Source organism: Peromyscus eremicus, chromosome 14 (assembly GCF_949786415.1).
Source record: "Peromyscus eremicus chromosome 14, PerEre_H2_v1, whole genome shotgun sequence".
Lineage (NCBI taxonomy): Eukaryota > Metazoa > Chordata > Mammalia > Rodentia > Cricetidae > Peromyscus > Peromyscus eremicus.
The window spans coordinates 82,293,672-82,314,585 of record NC_081430.1 but is presented as its reverse complement, the minus strand read 5'-3'; the positions used below and the strand labels follow the sequence as shown (position 1 = coordinate 82,314,585).

Here is a 20,914-nt window from a genome sequence, read left to right as displayed (position 1 = left end):
CTCTTAACCACTGAGCCATCTCTCTAACCCTGCTTGTTTGTCTTTTAAGTCAAGGAGTTCAGACAGATCTCTATGGTTTTCATCCTTATATGGATGACAGAACTACTCTAACATTTGCTACATCTACTCCAGTTAACAGAGAAAGAGACACAAAAACCTGTTTTGTTTTGTTTTTTCACATTGTTATCAACAGAATCTAAACAGGTAATAATACCATTTCTGCCAAAAATATGCAAAATAATGACATAATAAAAATTTAAAATAAGAGGTCTGGAGGGATGGCTCAGTGGTTAAGAGTACTTAGTACTCTTATAGAAGGCTTGGGTTTGGTTTGAAACACCAATGTCAGAAGGCTCACAACCACCTGTAACTCCAGTCCCAAGGGATATGACACACAAACATACATGCATGTGCTCACACAAACACATCAAACAAAAATAACAAATCTTTTCTTAATTAAGATCGAACTTATCCTTGACCATTTCATGTATGTGTATCCTGTAGTTTGGTTACAGTCAGCCACATTCCCTTTCTCTCCCATTCCTCTGGAATCCCTCCTTCATCACATCAGGCCCCTTCTACTTTCATGTCTTGAAAAAAATAACCATTACGTTTAATCAGTGTTGCTTGCATGTTCTTGGGTGTGCAGTTATTTGCTGGATCACGGGCAACTTATAAACAGCTAACCCTAAAATTAATTACTTTTTGTGACAAACTTTTATATACTCCAGGCTGGGCCTGAACTCACTAAGTAGCAGAGGATGACCTTGAACTTCTGATCTTCCTGTTCTGCTTCAGAAGTGCTGAGATTACAGCTGTGTGTCACCACACCTAGGTGTTTTATGTGGTACCAGGGATCAAACCTGGAGCTTCATGCATGTTGGGCGAGTACTCTACCAACTGAGCTACGTCACCAGCCCTCGATTTTATTTTGTAAATTATATGCATGTACTCTGTGACCTGTTATGCCTTCTACTTTAAAAAGTTAAGTAATTTTTGGAAACTTTACCTGCCCAGCCAAAGATCCGCAGGCACCTGCTGCTCCACTGACAACCATTGTCTGATTAGACCCAGCAGATATGTGACCTTTTTCCTGGACCCCAATCAAGGAAGTCAAACCAGGCATACCTATAGCTCCAAGAAAATATGAAAGATGTCCATCCACAAGTTGTGGGTCTACCTGAAACAAAAGGTGGACATTTTAAACAATACTGAAATTACAGTTTTATGCTAAGAAGTTAGAGTTATAGACTGCATAGTATTCCACACCCAACTTCACATGCTCAATCTCTATATCCCTGTAAGTATCAAGATCAATACCTTTAAGGTAATATTTGAGGTTAAATGAGGTCATAAAGTTGGGGACCTAATCCAATACATGTATGTCCTTAGAAGAAGGAACAGATGCAACACTCCTCACTGCCTGGAAGGGTACTGGATGACACAGCAAGAACACATTTCCTGCTGGTCCATGGTGGTGCAGGCCTTTAATCCCAGCACTCAGGAGGTAGAGGCAGGCGGACCTCTGTGAGTTCAAGGCCAGCCTGGTCTACAGAGTGGGTTCCAGGACAGCCAGGGCTATTACACAGAGAAACTCTATCTCAAAAAAACAACAACAACAACGAAGTATTTTTCTGCAAGCTAAGAGAGACCTTACCAGAAACTGAATTTTCCAGAACCTCAATCTTGGGTTTTTAACCTTTAGAATAGGAAGTGAGTCCCCGCTGGTTAAGCCGCCCAGATTGTGTGGTGTGTTTATAGTCCACAGGAGACCCTTCTTGGTCTTGTTGTAATTCTAGCACATTTGTAAACATAAGAACAGTGAGGGTTAAGGGGATGGCTCCTCAGTAAAGCTCTTGCCTTGCAGTCATGAGCATCTGAGTTTGACCCCTGAACCCTTTATAAACACGTCAGGTGTGCTACTGCACTCCCAACCCTGGCAGAGAGCAGAATGACTCCCCGTGCTCACTGGCCATCCACTCTGGCTCAACCTCAAGCGGTGTCAGAGGAGGCTAGACAGCGCTCCTGAAGATGACACCCAAAGTTGTCCTCCAACTCCACATGTGCATGAACCCCCACGTGCACCCATATACTCACACACAGACACACCATCTATATGAATAAAGAGGAAAAAGCAATCCAAAATTCTCTTCAGATTAACAAAATCAACTTTAACAATTCTCACATAAACTAAGGTTGGTTTTTTTGTTGTTGTTGTTAATTCCCAATGTTTTTTCTCAATAGAGAAAAAATGTTTAAATAGTGAAACACAGGCAAAGTCAGAAGGTTCTTAAATCTCTGAGCAATTACAAAATAAACATTTACCTAATTTCCAACTCGTTTGAAGAGAGACACTACGTGGGTAAATGAGTTGCTCCCTGAAGCCATAGATTATGAAATTAAAATCCCAGCCCAGGGGTGGGCTACTTCCCTTCCAATTGTTGGTAACAGAGGCTTCAAAACAATAAAGGTAATTGTCACGGCTGTTGGTTGCCTACCAGAACCAGGTGGTAAAATCTTAACTACCAGCTCAGGTGACAAGCCACAGAGACATCACATTGTAACTGAGCTAGAAGTCCCCTCTCTGCCGGCTGGTCCTCACAGTGCTGGAGGTGCCCTGTCAACTGCTGGGGAAGAAATGTCATCAACAGTCTTACTCAGCTGTGGACCCTGTATGCAACACCACCAATCTGCTAGGCGAAATGTGCCCATTGGTATAACAGAAGCAAGTACGTCCAGATAACCAGCTACTTTCTGAGCAGATGTGAGGTCCAGTTCTGAAAGAAGGAATTCACATCAGGATCTGTAAACCTGGACAGAGCCTGTGGCCAGGGGGTCACAGCCCTAATGGAGAAGCTATCGCATTTGCTCTGCTAAATGGACAAGATGTGCCTGTCAGATTGCTTTCTAAATAACGTCTCTGCCCACAGACTAACGTTGCTGTCAGTTCTGGTCAGTGGAGACTCTTTGCAGTGGGCAGCAGTAATAGCCTAGACTCACAGTTGGTCAAAGTGCTGAGAACAAGTGACTGTTGAAGCTGAGCCACAAGAGACCTCTGTACCACCCACTCTAATGGTGAGAGAATATGGAAGGAGAGGGAACAGAATGTGAGTGCCATATGAAGGGGTAACATTTTGTGGAGACGTGTCTTCAAGGCACAGCATGGCCATTATAGTCCAACTCAGGGCAGCTATGATTATCTACTAAAAACCTGCACAAGACTGGGCCCATTAACATCATTTCATGGGAGGTAGGAGCTCACAAGAACCATTCTCTGGGGGGCTGGAGAGATGGCTCAGCAGTTAAAAGAACTGTCTGCTCTTCTAGAAGACCAGAATTTGATTCTTAGTAGCCACACAGTGGCTTACAACCATCTGTAACTCCAGTTCTAGGGGAATCTGACATTCTCTTCTGGCCTCCTCCAGTATCAAGCATACAATCAGTGCATAGCCATAGGTGCAGGCAAAACATCCATACACAAAAAGGTTGGTTTTGCTTTTTTGGTTTCTCTGTATAGCTTTGGAGCCTGTCCTGGAACTAACAGAGATCTGCCTGCCTCTGCCTTCCCAGTGCTGGGATTAAAGGCGTTTGATTTCAAGGACAGCCTGGTCTACCTAGTGACAGGTCAGCCAGGGCTATGTAGAGGGACCTTGTCTCCAAAAAGCAAAACAAACAAAAAAAGAAACTGGAGTATAAAGAAATAAGATATAGCTGGTGGCACTCATCTTTGATCCCAGCACTGGAGAGGCAGAGGCAGGTGGGTCTGTGAGTTCAAAAGAAATAAGGAATCTTCCCTATGATACATCATTTTAGTTCAAGGTTTTGTAGGTCAAAACAAGTACTGGTCATTTTCCATGGCTCCATGACTGAAATCTGGATTTCTGACATTAGATGAATTTTAATCATGAAGTAAATATATTCCTCATGTAGCTAGAGTTTCTTAGTAAACTCTAGCATATATAATTATAGGGGGATTTCTAGTTCTTAGCATTAAATATTTTTATGCTTATAGTTCAGCTTTATATTACACATTCGATTTGAGATGACAGCGTTCTCTGGTGATGTGTGATAGCCAACAGTAAAAAAGACAAAGGCTTTCCACATCGGCAGCTATCTAAAAGAAAATGCTATTCCCTCTCTAACAAAACATATGAATGCAGAAATGAGAATAAAGGAAGAAAAATCAGACAGTTTTATTTTACACATCACCTTTTCAAGGCCATTCCCATCTAGAATTGCTTTAGTTTGCCAGGGCCAATAAAAAGAAGTCACAAAATCGCCTTTAGCCAAATGCATGTGCTTGCTCTCTTCTATAATTCCAATACCTCCACCGTCAGCCACCTCAGACAGCCGCCAGGGTGCCAGATAATCAGTTCCGGTGTCTTCATTCATCTTACAGCGCTGAGAAAAGAAAGCCTTCATTAAGGGAAGCTGATGAAAAGCATGTAAGTCTCTCTCGCTCTATCCCTTTCATTTTTTTTTTTTCTTTATTTTGCAAAAATTGGGGAAACCATATGCCTGGCTCTTACCAGTAAAGAAATACAACTGAAAAGAAATTCAGATCTGTTCTAATTAGACTGTGGTAATTAAAACAGTATGATACTGGCATAAAGAAAGACACATAAATAAGACCATTGAGATGGTTCAGCAGGTAAAGGCACCTGTCACCAAGCCCATCTGGCAACCTGAGTTCAATCCCCAGGACCCACAAGATGGAAGGAGGAAAGAACCAACTCTCAGAAGTTGTCCTCTGGCCTCCACATGTGAGCCATGGCAGTCATGCATGAGCACGTGCAATCATGCACAAAACCACATACACATAAATGTAACTTTAAAAAATTTAAAAATGAGTGGAATTCATGAAAGAAACCATCCAGGGCCCAGCTTTTCCTTTTGGGAGCTTTAAAGATTCATGTTGGGTGCAGTGGTGTGTGTCTGCAATCTCAGCACTGGTGGGGGGGGCTGGGGGATGGTGCCAAGCAGCTCCTGGGGGATAAAAGCTGGACACCCTGAGTTTGATCCCTGAACCCACATCAAGGTGGAAGGGGAGAACTGACTGTACAGTTGTCCTCTGGCCTCCACATGTATGCCACAGCACATGCATGTGCATACACATACTGATTTAAAAAATAAGCTGGGACTGGAGAGATGGCTCAGTGGTTATAATTAATACAAACTGTTTACAAACTCAAAGAGGGAAGGAAAAACACTCCAATTTATTTTATAAGGCTGGTGAGATGGCTCAGCAGATAACGGTGCTTGCTGACAAACCTGACAACCTAAGATTAGTCCTCAGGACTCAAATGGAAAAAAGAGAGAATAGACTCTTGCAAGGTGGGCAAACTCACATGCACACACACAAATAATATACTAAAACATTTTAAACAACAACAACAACAACAAAAAAAAAAAACAGAATTGGCAAGTGGTGGTGGCAACTGCCTTTGATCCCAGCATTTGAGAGGAAGAGGCAGGCAGATCTCTAAGTTTGAAGCCAGCCTAGTCTACAATGCAAGATCCAGGATAGCCAGGGATTCTATACAGAAAAACCCTGTCTCGAAAAACTAAACCAAAATAAACAAACCTTTCAAATACAACAAAAAACAAACAAACACAGAATTAATTGGAAGATTCATGCTTGCTACTTTCCAAACTTACTGCAGTCATAATAATCAAGGCAGCAAGGCACATTTGGATAAACACATACTTATGGGATAAAACTTGAATCTAGAAGTAAACTCTTACAATCAACTGATTTACAACTTATTTATCTTTTTAGACAAAGTCTTACTGTAGCTCAGGCTAGCCACAAACTTGCAGTGACCTTCCTGCCTCCGCTTTCCAAGTGCTGGGGTGCAGGTATGAGCCACCATGCCCAGCTCATGGTCAGCTGATTTTCAACAAAGGTACTGAGCAAAGCAGTCTTTTCAATAAATGATACTGACACAATTGTACATATACCTGCAAAAGACTGAAGCCGAACCCTGTGATGATACATCTAGGGTGTCAGTGGGGTTGTAGTTCAATGGTAGAGTGCTTGCCTAACATCAAAGGCCTAGATTCACTCCCCAGTACTACAAAAAAGAAAGAAAAAAAGAAAAGGAAGAAAGAAAAAGACTTAATTTTAGATGTCTGTCTTACTAGATTGAGATGCTTACTTGAGATGTCTCTGAGCATGTCTGTAAGGGTGTTTTCTGAGGAATGTGGACATGAACTGGTGGGCTCAGTGGACTAGCTCTGTCCACAAGGCACCATCTAGTCAGGTGTCAGGGGCTGGAGGAAGAAAACAAAACTTGGAATATGGAAGAGTCCAGTCCTCCTCTGGAGTAGACACCTTTCTTCTGCCCTTAGATTCAAGAGCTGCAAGTTCTTTGGCCTCTGGTGCAAAGACAACCCATAAAAATAGGAGATTTTTGTTTTGTTTTGTTTTTTCAAGACAAGGTTTCTCCGTATAATAGCTCTGGCTGTCCTGGCTAGGAGATAATTCTTACAGAACAAATATGAGGTACCAGGGTTTATATCTAGAAAATAAATAGCACAGATATTTTTTTAAATTTTCCATGAAACTTGAGACATTTTTCTGTTTTTTCCCCAGATTTATTTATTTATTTATTTATTTATTTATTTATTTATTTATTTATTTATTTTTGGTTTTTCAAGACAGGGTTTCTCTGTGTAGCTTTGCGCCTTTTCCTGGAACTCTCTTGGTAGCCCAGGCTGGCCTCGAACTCACAGAGATCTGCCTGGCTCTGCCTCCCGAGTGCTGGGATTAAAGGCGTGCGCCACCACCGCCCGGCTCAGATTTATTTTTTAATGTGAATGAATACTCTGCCTGTATGTATGTATGTATGTATGTGCCTGGTAGAGGAGGAGGAGGAGGAAGAGGAGGAAGAAGAAGAAGAAGAAGAACAACAACAACAACAAAAGGCATGATTTCTCAAATATTTATTAGTCCTACAGAAAGCATAATAAAATTCGATGCAGCCGGGCGGTGGTGGCGCACGCCTTTAATCCCAGCACTCGGGAGGCAGAGCCAGGAGGATCTCTGTGAGTTCGAGGCCAGCCTGGTCTCCAAAGTGAGTTCCAGGAAAGGCGCAAAGCTACACAGAGAAACCCTGTCTCAAAAAACCAAAAAAAGAAAAAAGAAAAGAAAAATAAATAAATAAATAAATAAATAAAATTCGATGCAACAACACCAAAATACAAGAACAGAGCTATTTTCATCAACTTACAACACCCTGTTTCTTACCATGTAGGGATCCACAGAGAGATAGAGAGTTCTGACTCGAACTTGTCCTTCATTGATATTATCTGGTAAACTGACTTCTTCCATCCTGAAATTCTCTGCCACTGGATTACCATTTTTCCCTAAAATTTCAAGCAAAAATTAAGTTAAAACATTGCTTTCCCCCCCCCCCCACCCCCCAGACAGTCTCACTATGTAGCCTTGGCTGAGATCTCCAACTCAAGAGAGATCGACCTGCCTCTGCCTCCCATGCTGGGATTAAAGGTACACACCACCATGCCTAGGAGAAAGTTACTTTCTCATACACTTATTATTTTCTAAACGTTACCCTAGGATTCAAAGTACTCCCTTCTAATTCAAGCAAGAGTAACTCAGCATAATTTTTTAAAAAAATTCTCATCATTCATCATCATCAGAAATACTCTTGTAAACTAATTTTGTTTTTAAAAAAGTGATTAGAGGTAAATAATATATTGTGTTTCAAAATGATAGGAAGACTGTGAAAATGAAAACTCCCACTCTCTTGTGTGGTCAGGTGGTAGTGCACCCTTTTAATCTCAGCACTCGGGAGGCACAGGCAGTGGATTTGAGGCTAGCATAGTCTATATGGTGAGTTCCAGGCCATCCAGGCCTACATAGTAAGACCTTCTCTTTAAAAGACAGGAGGGAGGGGGATAGGAGGCTAGGGGCAGGGGTGGGACAGCAAGATGACCAAGGAGGAGCATCCGTTGATCTTCCAGGGGTCTGAGGTTTGATTCCCAACACCTACACAGCCCCTAACATCTTTAACTCCAGTCCCAGGGAATCCATTGCCCTCTTCTGGCCTCCATGGGCACTGCATGTACATGGTACACAGACAGACATGTGGGCAAAACCACTATACACATAAAATAAAAATAAATTCTCAAAAAAAAAAAATTGAACTCAACTTTTTTCTTTTAATTATGTAGTTAAACTTTACAAAGTAACAGAAAAGCCAAAATAAATTAACATAATCTTCCATCTTCATTTTAAGAAACAAGCAGAGGCTTACATGGACATTTACTATTTTGTTTTTATAGTCTTTATAAGGTAACTAGAGATCTTGAGGTGTAAGAAAAATACTTAAGCAGAAGCAATTAGCACTGAAGTGTATTCATCTTGAATTACGTTGAACAAGAGCAAACTTCTTTTCAAGACCCATCAGATTTCAAAGGTGGGATCCCTGTAAAGGTGTTCAGCTAACTGTTCATATATAAAACTGGGGGCAGAAAACACAGCAACAGAACAAGGCCACACTTCGTGGATTATTTCCACACTTGTGTATCTATGACCAGGCAGATATCAGTATTGACAAAAGATGGTGTATGTCACATAAAAGAGAAAAGCAAATGTTAATAATCAGTCATACCTACCACAAGGAAAAAACCCCAAAATTATATACTTTCAATATAACCTTTCAAATATAACAATTCAAATGGCCTTGAAAAGTTAACATCTGAATACTGAATATGATATTAAGAAGTTTAATCTAATACATTTACCAGTTTTGGGGTTTTTTTATTTTTATTTATTTTGGGGGACAGGGTTTCTCTGTGTAGAACTGGCTATCATGGAACTTGCTCTATAGACCAGGTTGGTCTCAAACTTAGAGATCTGAAATGTACTAGTCTTAATTTACTTTACTACCTTAGTTTACCAAACTGGTATCACATTAGTTTTTATTCTTCTATTTCCAGTAGTAATTACCAAAGAGCACAATTGGTCCTTTATCACAGAATAATACATACCAGGTCGGGAATTCAATACCACTCTTTGTATAATCATCACTCTGTTTGTGCGGTGGTCTCACAAGACTTCTACAGAAAATAATTCCTATAATTATAAAAAAAAAATCATTAGAAAGATATGAAGTATTCAATTAAAAAATTTAAAACTCTGAGTTCAAGGCCAGCTTGGTCTACAAAGTGAGTTCCAGGACAGTCAAGGCTGTCACACAGAGACACCTTGTCTCCAAAAACCAAGGAAAGAAAAATTTAAAACTCCATTTGTGCTTCTGAATGGAGAGGAAAAACTGTATTTAAAATCTAAAAAAGAGCTAGAGAGATGGCTCAGTGGTTAAGAGCATTGGCTGCTCTTCCAAAGGACCCAAGGTTGTTCAGTTCCCAGCACCATCTGGCAGCTCACAACTTCAGTACTGGGGATCTGACGCCCTCTTCTGTTCTCCTCAGGCACTGCAGGCATGTGGTGTACAGACATACACATAGGCAAACACCAAGACACATGAACTGAAAAGAGCAGAAACTAAAACCGTATATAATACCCTCCCATCAGCTTGCTTCCTAACGTAAATGTATGGAGAGACACAACTAAGTCCAGTTAGAATTCTTAGCTAACAGGATCAAGTTCACTGAAGATTGAACGAGGAAGGGAAAAACAACAACAACAACAACAAAAAAGCTTGGATGATTCTGAGACATCTGTCTTCATGCCATCAGAATTAAGTATCTTACTAAGGCTTGATTACAAACAAACATGCAACAACAAAAAACTGTTTCATGTTCCTCCAGAATTAGGTAGTTAGTCAAGCTATAACTATAAAAAGCAGTAACCTAGGAACTGGACACGCAGCTCAGCAGTAAAGCACTTGCCTAACATGCACAACCAGGTTGGGATCCCAAATACCACAAAGCAAACTAAAAACTTAACTGCCTGGGCCAGCAAGATGGCTCTGTGGGTAAAGGCTCCTGACACCAAGCTTAATGACCTGAATTTGATCTCCAGGACCCACATGACTTCCAGAAGTTACCCTTTGATCTCCACATGTGCCATGGCATGCACACAGCCCTGACACCCACACAAAATAAATTTTAAAAAATTTTCTTTTAACAACTGTTTAGTTGGACATAATAGTATACACCGTTAATGCCAGCACTTGGGAGGCAGAGGCAGGCAGACCTCCAGGTTCAAGGCCAGCCTGGTCTACAGTGTGAGTTCCAAGACAACCAGGGCTACAGAGAGAAACCCAGTCTCAAAAATAAGCAAAAACACAACAAAAAAACCCCTCTCCAACTGTAATTCAACCAATTTTTGGAAGGTTCTTTTGTGCATGTGTTCTGAGAATGTATGTAGATATACAGATGTACAGATGTGTGTGGGTTGTGTATGTGGTTCTGAGTGTGTATGTAGATGTACATGTGTACAGATGTATGTGGGAGCCAGAGCTTAAGCTCAGGTGTTGTTTCCTGGGTATCATTCACCTTGTTTACTGAGACAGAGTCTCTTCATTGGTATACAGCTCATCCATAGTTACTGGCTGCCAACGGAGCCCCAGAGATCCACTTTCTAGCTTTCTCTTTCTCATGGGTTTGGAGTTGTTGTTGTTGTGTTTTATATTTTTATTTGGGGTCGGGGGAGGCATGTATACTGTGTGGTCCATGTGGTGGTCAGAGGACAGTTTCCAAGAGTCAGTCCTCTTCTTCCACCCAAGTGTCAGGACTGGAGACATGGCTCGCTCAGCTGTTAAGAGCACTTGCTGCTCTTGCACAGGACATGAGTTCAGTTCCTAACATCTACATGGTGGCTCACAACTATTTATAACTCCAGTTCCAGAGGATCCAGTACCCTCTTCCGGCCTCCTTGGGCACTAGACATGCACTTAATGCACATACATGCAGGCAAACACTCATACACACAGCACATTTTTTAAAAACGTTTAGGACTAGAGATACAGTTTAGTGGTAGAGCACTTTCCTGGCATGTATGAGGTCCTAGGCCTGAAACCCAGGACTCAAAGAGAAAAAAGCACTAAATGTCTGATGTTGGTAACAGTCAGTAAGATAGGATGATGAACACAGAAACTCACACTATTCCTTTAGTTTCTCTAATGTGCATACTGATAATCTCACTAGTGGTGGCAGAAATGGCTAGTTACTCTCCAATTCACTCCTTCACTCCTTTGGGATACACTTCGTCAGGAAAAAATAATCTCCAGCTTTCCCTTAAAGCAAATCCCATTATTGTCCTGTTTCACTCAAAAATCCTTCAGTTATAAGCAACATAAGCACTGTGCCATTATTAACAGAATCAGCAGCACAGGTAACATATTACCCACGAACAGCTAGTGCTCAAACTGCCCAAACGCCTAGTGGATGTTTTCACAGCTGATGACCAGAATCAGGACTTAAGGTTCACACACTGTGTTTGGGGTCCTCGCTCCTTTGTATCTCACCCCTTGTCGCTCTGTTCCTTCACTCCTTTGTCTGTAGAATGTCCTGACTGGTTCCTCGGTGTTATGCTACTTTTTCTCCTAGTTTCTTCTTAGTTGAAGGTGACAGGTAGATTTAGAAGCCCAAAGAGATTCATTTCTCTCCCTTCCCACCCCACCCCCCACTACTAGGGATTGCACCCAGATCCTGTCACACGGGAGGCAAGTGCTTCAGTCTTTTTTGGGGGGCAGGAGGAAGTGGGGGTGGAAGCAGGAATCTTTCAAGGTGGTGCTATCTTATTTCATCACATCATTTAGTCCCTGGGGAACTTTTTTTTTTGAGATGGAGCTGCTAGGTGCTCAAATTCCAGAGTTAAGCGCTTCCCTTGTCCCTGCCTCCTAACTATCTGTGACTACAAGTACCTTTCATCACACCCAGCCAGACACATTTTCTACGGAATCACCATGTATAGGAATCACACAAAAATTAAAAAGGAAGTTTATTCCAATACAGTTGGTCAGACTGTCCTTGGTTATTAAGTGTACTGTGATGGCTGAATTTTCAAAGGAGTGTTTCCAAGTTGTCTCAGTGTCTCTTTTCCTGTTGCTGTGATGAAATACCCTGACAGAAGAAGTCTTGAGGAAGAAAGGGTTTATTCTGCCTCCCAGTTCAAGGGCACAGTCCATTGTGGAGAAGTCATAGCAGGCGCTTGGGGCAGCTGGTCCCAAGACACCTACAGTCAAGAACCAGAAAACAGTGAATGTTGGTGTCCATCTAGCTTTGTCCTTTTTATTCAGTCCAGGACCCAAACACAGGACATGGTGCCAACCTTAGGGGAGTCTTCCTACCTCAATTAGCTTCAACTCAAGCTAATTCCTCACAGGGATGTCTTGAAGCTTGTCTACTCAGTGACTCTGGATCCTGTCAAGTTGACCATCAGTGTTAACCATCACACAGTCAAGTTTCCTATTGTTCTCTACTTTCAGCATTATGCTTTATTTGTCTAAAATATGCGTAGTAGAGCCTACGGTGATACCTCCCACCTGTAATCCCAGCACCTGGGAGGTAGAGGCAAGAGAACTGAGTTCAAAGCCAGCCAGGCTACATAAATTCAAGGCCAGACTGGGCTACAAGAGACCCTCTTGCTGTGGGATGTTCTGTATGGCAAATGTGTTGCTAATTAGTCAATAAATAAAACACTGATTGGCCATTGGCTAGGCAGAAAGTATAGGCGGGACAAGGAGGAGAATAAAGCTGGGAAGTGGAAGGCTGAGTCAGAGAGACACTGCCAGCCGCCACGATGAGAAACAGCATGTGAAGATGCCGGTAAGCCACGAGCCATGTGGCAAGGTATAGATTAATGGAAATGGATTAATTTAAGAACAGTTAGCAAGAAGCCTGCCACGGCCATACAGTTTGTAACCAGTATAAGTCTCTGTGTTTACTTGGTCGGGTCTGAGCGGCTGTGGGACTGGCAGGTGAGAGAGATTTATCCTGACTGTGGGCCAGGCAGGAAAACTCCAGCTACACCCTCTCTCAAAAAAAACATTACAGCCAGGCAGTGGTGGCGCATGCCTTTAATCTCAGCACTCAGGAGGCAGAGGCTGGCAGATCTCTGTGAATTCAAGGCCAGCCTGGTCTACAGAGCAAGATCCAGGACAGGCACCAAAACTACACAGGGAAACCCTGTCTTGACAAAACAAAATAAAACATAATCCAGTATAATATAGCCAGCATAGTCCTGTAATCCCAGGACTCCAGAGGCTGAGGCCTGAGGATCTCAAGTTGAAGGCCCCCTAGACTACATGGGAGATCCTATCTACAAAAGAAAAAATAAAATCTATGACTTGGCACATAGCTCAGTGGTGAAGTATCTCCGAACTTATGCAGACCACTCTGCTAACTCTGCACCACAAACAGAAATGACTAAACACTGCTTGTCATCATGAAAAGGGTGCTACTATAGTTCCTTCTTTTTGTTTTAAATCAGAAATCTTCACGTGCCAAATACAAGTAATTAATGAAGGATAACTGCAATCTCTCTCTACCGCATAACAATCAACACACTCAAATTATACAAGAAACTTTGATTTACTCACGAAATTTCCATCTAAAATAAGACAGACCAAATTCAAGATCTGAAGGGCGGTGGGTGAAAAGTCATCACAGATGAGGTGGAGGTGGGCGGGGTTAACCTCAGCAAATCCCATTTGTCTGTTAAATTAAGTAGGTTTGTAACTGGTGTTACTGTTCCAAAATAATACCACCAAAAGATCTCGTTAGTCACTAAAAAAATGTCTTGAGTGTCTACGTAGCCACCTAATGTCAGGAAAAGCTCACTGAATTCACAAGAGCAGAGAACATGTTCTGTTTCTGGCCAAGTGGGACCTTGGAAAAGTCTTCTCTCAGCTTACTTAGTTCCTGAATGTTTCCAGGTGCCCCAAAACCGGGTGACTGAGTTTTGCTTGCTCTGGACATGGTAAGTGTACATTTGTAATCCCAGTTATTGGGTAGGCTTGGGATGGCAAGTTCAAGGCCAGCCTGGGCAAATTCGTGAGAACCTGTCTCAAAATAAAAATTAAAAAACAAACTGGAGATACAGCCCAGTAGTAAAAAACACTTGTTTATCATGCATGAGGGGGAAAGGGGCCCTGGGTTCAATCCCCAGTTCAGAAAAAAAAATAATTAATTTGCTCGCTTAGGTACAACTCCCTCCTCAAACACCACCACGATGAAGTTGCAAATGTCTCCTCTGCCAGAAGATATAAGGAGGCTGAATGACTTGCCCAAGGTCGCACAACTCGGCACTCACCATTTTACAACATGAGCGTCCTAACACGACGCTGTGGAATCGAACCCGGGCCCAACACCTTTTAGTAAAATATGCCTTGTGTTTAGCCGGATTTTGTTCAACCATTCTGCCACAGAGGACCCAGGTGACCTTCCCTCTGCCCTCTCTGCCACCGTGTGAGAATTCCTACCCGGTTCTTCCCTCCCTGGGAAACCAATCTTCCTCTGTAGCTCCGACTACCAACCACTTTCACAGAAACTACTCATCAGCTGGCCAGAATTTCAAGCCGACTGCCTAGACCCTCAGCACCAAGAGCTTTTGTTGTTGTTGTTGTTGCATGATTTAAGTATATCCCTCATGCGTGGCACACAGTAGGCGCTCAACAGATGGTCAAATCTGAGGCACCTCAAACAATCATGCCCAACTGCATGCCGTTTACCCTAACAACTCTTAAAAGCGAAGGGCACCTGCTCATCCGGCACTCCCTAGTCTAGAGTCCCAGGCTATACCGCCGGTGTCTCCCGGAGCTCCCCCGCAGGCTTCCAGCAGCTTCCGATGCCCGGATGCACTGACCCCCTGCGCGTCCACCCGCTTGAGATCTCGCGGGATTCGATGAACCGCAAGGGGCCGGCGGGCGGCTCGACCTTAGCCCTAGAACCACACTACGCAAGCGCAGGACTAAGCCCGGCTCCGCCCCCTCCGGAGGGCGGGGTTTTGAAGTTTAGACCGGATCCGGTGAACCCCGAGGTCGGTGAGAAGTGGCGGGAATACGTGATGGGTTGCTAGTCCAGGTAAGGAGTTTACAGAAATTAACGCCCGTTGGTGTTCCGCGGCCGCCCTCGCCGCCTGGACCCGGAGAGTTCACATCCAGTGAGTTCCCATCAAGTCCTGGGTGTCCTCCTCGGCTCCCCGGGACGCGAACCCACGCCCTGGCACGGCCTGCGCGCTCTGACTCTGGCGCTCTACAGCCCCAGCCTCCAGGAGGAATTTTACTCTTGTTGTACTCACGGCGTCTTAGGCTGGGAACTTACCGTGAGACAGGTACCATCGAGCCTAACCCTTGTTTTTGTAGGTGGGGAAACTAGAGCCGTGGTTCTCAACCTTCCTAAAGCTGCGACCCTGTAATACCGGTCTTCATGTTGTGGTGACCCCTAACCATAACATTATTTTGTTGCCACTTAATAGCTGTCACTTTTGCTACTGTTATGAATTGTAATGTAAATATCTGTGTTTTTCGTTTTGATTGGCCTCCCAAAGGGGTCGTGACCCATAGGTTGGTTGGAAAAACACTGGACTCGTCCCTAGAGGATATGAAGTCTACCCTAGAGGATATGATGTCTACCTTTAAGCCAGTTAAGGAAAGCGCTGGAGTTACAAGCTCTCTCTGGACTCCTGGCCCAGGGACCTTTAGTCTTTTTGTGTACACACACACACACACACACACACACACACACGTTCCAGATTGGTTAAAAATGGTTTAGAATGTGTATTGATTTCTTAGTTTAATCATTAAGCTCCTTTTTCATAAACTGGACTGGATTGAGCAAGGCTTGTTTCTAGGATAATTTTGGATCTCCAGGAGCTACAAACCCTAAAAATCTGTTCTGAATTAGGCGGCTGTAGAAATCACAGCAAGAGCTTATGACGGAGCACTAACACTGGTATAGAATAAAGAGTAGTTGAAGCCGGTAGGTGATGATGCATGCTTTTAATCCCTGTGAGTTAATCTTTTAATCTCTGTGCGTTCAAGGCCAGCCTGGTCTACAGAGAGAGTTCCAGGACAGCCAAGGTTACACAGAGAACTCCGTCTTGAAAAACCAAACAAACAAACAAAAAAATTGGATAGCTGAAAAATGAGTACCGACCATCGAATGGGCAGACCATCGAATGGGCAGCCGTCAAACGAACTGGAGACCCTGGTAGCAAGCACATCCAAACATTTTCACTTCCTTTGAAAAACCTCAGGAAAGGGCTAGAAGAATGTTATCACTTTACAAATACCTTCCGGCAGGACCTGATCTCTTAGTGGGCAGATGATGAGTGAACTATAGAAAAAGGAAATGCTCCAGGCGGTGGTGGCGCAGGTCTTTAATCCCAGCACTCAGGAGGCAGATCCAGGCGGATCTCTGTGAGTTCGAGACCAGCCTGGTCTACAGATCCAGGACAGGCACCAAAACTACACAGAGAAACCCTGTCTCGAAAAACCAAAAAAAAAAAAAAAAGAAAAAGGAAATGCTGCAATAGAATAAAATTGATGATAGAAAATAAAGGTAGTCTATAGCTTAGGTCTAAAATTCAAAGAGAAGAAACTTGGTTTGGGCTCTTTTGATGTGAGGTCCCCTTTTCTCCTTAAAGTGAGTTCTAGGTCCCAGCAGTTCAGAAACTGAATGGAGGAGTGTTCGGGTATAGTTTCACTTGTTTTCCCCTTCTAGATTCTCTCTTAACACTAAGGATTACTGTCATTTGTGTGATGCTTAACTTGGATTATACCGTGCGTTACATGATTTGTTCCTTTATATGATTTAATTTTCTTGCGTTTTGTTTTGTTTTCTATCAGGGTGCCTCTACATAGACCTGGCTATCCTGGAACTCATTATGTAAACCAGGCTGGCTTCGAACACACAGAGATGCACCTGCCTCTTCCTTCTGAGTGCTGAGATTAAATGTGTGGGCCACCACTGCTGGCTTTGATTTTATTTTCAAGGTTACTGTAGTCATTTCCATTTCACTAATGTGGAAATGGAGGTTATCACTAAGTAACTAATAAGGAAAGGAACAAGTAGCCGAATGAGACCAAATACCTAATTCTTTTTTTCTACGTTTGCTGGGAGTTTGGAATTCCCTTTTCTTCCTTCTCTGTAGATCTCTGCGCTGCCTGTCTCCTTGTTTAACCCGTTCCAGAAATAAATGTTTTCCAGACTTAATGAAAGGCATGTGTCAACACTTCTCACCTCAACCTACTGTAAAATCACTGTGATGTGTATTGTGTCAGTCACTCAAGCATCCCTAATAAACAGACATCTAATCTGATGTGTTTATACACTCAGTCACTAAATGGTTTTTTAAAATTAAAATGACTTCATTTGACTTCCTGTGTCGTCGTCTCTTTCAGACTGCAAATTACTCAGGAGAAGGAATTAAAGTGTGTCCAACCTGCTCAAGACAGCACTCCGTGCATCAGAGATAATTTGATGCTAAATAAATACATTTTCATGGCAGTGATAATTGTTCCTAATGACACAAATGTAAACCCAAACATATGTTCTAAAGAAATAGCACAATCAAATAGGGGACAAAAACCACACCTGTCTCTCCACTAGTCTATGACACATTGAAGGACCATGTATTACTGCTGGCTTTGCTTTTCTCTGCCTCCCAGAACCTTTAGATTAGACCTGGCCTACAAGGTACTTGATAAATGTTGGTCGTATATTATTCATAAGAGCTATGTCAAAAAATTATACGCTACTAGCTGGGAGGAAATGGTTATCAGTGGTTAAAGTACTTGCCATGTAAGTGTGAGGACCGGTGTTCAGATCCCAGAACTCACAGAAATGCCAGGTAGGCTTAGCAGGAAAGACAGGATCCCCAGAGCAAACTTTGGTTGAGAGATCGTCTTTCCATGAATAAGGTTAAAAAGAAATTAAGGACAATTCCTAACATCAACCTTGGGCCACCAACACACATACATGCCCACACCAAAACAACAAAAAGTAGGAAAAAGGAAAAATGACATATGTATGCTAGAGAGCTGAGCGCGGTGGCACACTCTATAATCCCGGCGTTCTGGAAGCTGAAGCAGGATGATTGCAAGTTTGAAGCAATTGAGAGCTATAAAATGAGACCTTGTCTCTAACAGAAAAGCCTAACGATAATGTGTTTCATTATTAATGGAGCTATAATTCACATATCAAAATCCAACACTTATTTTATGTTTGAGTGTCTTGCCTGCATGTATGTACATACTCCAGATGCATACATGATGCCCTTGAAGGTCAGATGAGGGCATTGGATCCCCAGGAACTAGAGTTAGGGAGGTTGTGAACCACCATGTGGGTGCTGGGAACCAAACCCAAGTCCTCTGTAAGAGCAACAAATGCTTTTTACTGCTGAGCCAGCTCTCCAGCACCAACCAGTTCTACATATTATACAATCTAACAACTTTTAGAATATTCAAATGCTGTGTCTCTATCCACATTTTCTGACTGTATAATTTTTTTTTTATCATTCTCTACCTATTAGCAAGTACGTTTTCCAGCTCCTGGCAACCGCTAATCTACTTTCTGTCTGCATGGATTTGCTTTATACATTATCATAAATTATTATTATAAAAGATTTTACATTATCTTTTATTATTGCTTGAACTTAGTACCGTAGCTGAAAAAAGTGATGTAATACAATTCTGAATTCATGCTTAAGTGTACAGTATTGGCCAAATTGAGCATTTAGGAAAAAATTTTGTTTTAAAGGTTTTTTTATTTTTATTTTATGTATTGGATCCTCTGGAGCTAGAGTTACAGACGGTTGTGAGCCATCTGATGTGGGTGCTGGGAACCAAACTGCCGTCCTCCAGAAGAGTATCAAGTCTCCTTACTGCTGAGCCATCTCCGCAGCCCCAGAAAATTAAGTGTTTTTGTTTGTTTGGTCTTGTTTTTGGAAGCAGGGTCTCACTGTGTAGCCCTGGCTGTCCTGTGACTCACTGTGTAGACCAGGCTGGCCTCAAAGTCACAGTAATCCTCCTGCCTCTAGGAAAAATAACCTCTGTCGGGGTGCCCTCTCTGGAAAGCATGCTCTAATAGAAGTTGAATGTGCTGGCTGTTTGCTAGGAAATGCCTTCAAGATCCATGGAAGGAAGGACAAAAGGGCGGGGTGAAGGGGGCAATGAACTCCACAGGAAGTCAGCTGTAGGACCTTAAAGTGCAGGGTAGCCTCCTGTTGGACCGGAAATCTCCACAGTTGCCTTCAGTGAAAGTCATTACACGTAAGGAATCTGATCATTTCATACTGTAATTTTCTCTCCCATAGCTCCTAATGCAAGACTGATCTTCAGACTTTAATAAGTTCAAATTCCCATGTTACTCATAAAAATATTTTCACTTCTGTTACTTCTGCTAGTAAAATTCAGTTTCACTAGCCTACTTTTTGCTTGGAATATAGACTAATGGAATCCAGAACTTGACCTTAGAAATCCAAAGTCTGGCACACGCCTTTAATCCCAGCACTCGGGAGGCAGAGCCAGGTGGATCTCTGTGAGTTTGAGGCCAGCCTGGTCTACAGAGCAAGATCCAGGACAGGCACCAAAACTACACAGAGAAACTCTGTCTCGAAAAAAAAAAAAGATTGCCAATTTATGTTCCATATTTTTTTTTTTTTCGAGACTAGACAGGTTCTCACTCCTGGAACTCACTCTGTAGACCAGGCTGGCCTCAAATTCACAGAGATCTGCCTGCCTCTCTCTGTCTCCTAAGTATATGTTCTCTATTAATATCAGTCTGCCTTTGGAAACATAGTTCAAAAAAAGTGAACTTGAAAAACTCTTAAAAGGTTTGACTAGTATGGGCAAGCCCTAGTTTTGATATCCAGCATCACAAAAACAAAAGGGAATAATCTTTAGAGACTGGCCATTGTGTTGTGTCTATTACTGCATACAAATCACCCTCAAACTTGGTGTCTTAAAACATGAACATTTTTCTGGGAGTTGGCACACACCTTTAAACCCAGCACTAGGGAGACAGAGGCAGGTGAATCTCTGTGAGTTTGAGGCCAGCCTGGTCTACAGAGTGAATTCCAGGCTACACGGAGAAACTCTGTCTCAAAAGCCAAAACAAAACTAAAAACAAACAAATCAACATTTATTCCTCAGAGCTGGGTCAGGAATCTAGGAGTACTGCTAGCTGGATATCTCCATTAAAGGTCTCTGCAGTCAAACTGCCTACTAGGCTGTGATCTCAGAAAAAGACTCAAAGATTTTGCTTCCAGGCTTTTTTTTTTTTTTTTTTTTTTTTTTTTCTTGGTTTTTCGAGACAGGGTTTCTCTGTGTAGCTTTGTGCCTTTCCTGGATCTCACTCTGTAGACCAGGCTGGCCTCAAAGAACTCACAGAGATCCGCCTGCCTCTGCCTCCTAAGTGCTGGGATTAAAGGCATGCGCCACCACTGCCCGGCTGCTTCCAGGCTTTATTACCTGGCCTTCTATTCACAAGCTGTTAGATTAATTGGAGGTCCAGTTCCTTACTGACTTTCATCCTCCCTCAGCTCCTCTCCGTAAGACTGTGTTAGTCCAACGGGAGAGCCAGCAACTGACTAAAAACATGCATGTACTAATACCTGCTGCTTCCCCACAGCAAGTGGGAGGGGGTGGGGGAAGGGAGAACATGGCCAAGACAGATGCTGCAGTCTTGTGGGAGCACCACATGTGCTGAGGACCGAATCCAGGTCGTTGCTAAGCATGTCCTCTATTTCTGAACTACTTCCTCAGTCTCTCTTCTGATTTCTAAGGAATTTTATAATGTTTGATGTTCCATTTCCATTTGACGTTTTAATTTCCTAAATTGGACCCTGAATAAAAAGCTTTTAGGATCAATATTGTATAGGGGCAGCCACAGCATCAACAGGGCACGGGCTTTCTTTACAAATGTTCACCCTCAGCAGTGTATGGACCCACCATAACTGTAGCCTCAGGCTAGTAGATCC

At 42.7% G+C, this 20,914-nt stretch overlaps 1 protein-coding gene and 1 long non-coding RNA gene across 3 annotated transcripts in view; one reads left to right on the top strand and one right to left on the bottom strand.

The window, feature by feature from the left end:
• Positions 1 to 14,839, bottom strand: part of Ptgr2 (prostaglandin reductase 2) — a 27,092-nt gene extending 12,253 nt beyond the window's left edge. Inside the window, exons 1-5 of the mRNA XM_059279572.1 lie at positions 14,692 to 14,839; positions 9,016 to 9,100; positions 7,250 to 7,368; positions 4,210 to 4,401; positions 1,010 to 1,180 (exon numbers count right to left, since the gene is read on the bottom strand). Of these exons, the coding sequence (XP_059135555.1) occupies positions 1,010 to 1,180; positions 4,210 to 4,401; positions 7,250 to 7,368; positions 9,016 to 9,052 (519 nt within the window). The 5' untranslated portion in view covers positions 9,053 to 9,100; positions 14,692 to 14,839. The remainder of the gene's footprint in view (positions 1 to 1,009; positions 1,181 to 4,209; positions 4,402 to 7,249; positions 7,369 to 9,015; positions 9,101 to 14,691) is intronic.
• The window catches only part of LOC131924307 (uncharacterized), a 21,356-nt gene continuing 15,193 nt past the window's right edge, over positions 14,752 to 20,914 (top strand). Inside the window, exons 1-2 of one of the 2 annotated variants that reach the window (XR_009382847.1) lie at positions 14,752 to 15,015; positions 17,087 to 17,311. This is a non-coding gene — a long non-coding RNA (uncharacterized LOC131924307). Of the gene's footprint in view, positions 15,016 to 17,086; positions 17,312 to 20,914 lie in introns of those variants that run through there. The other variant, XR_009382846.1, reaches the window with a different exon arrangement.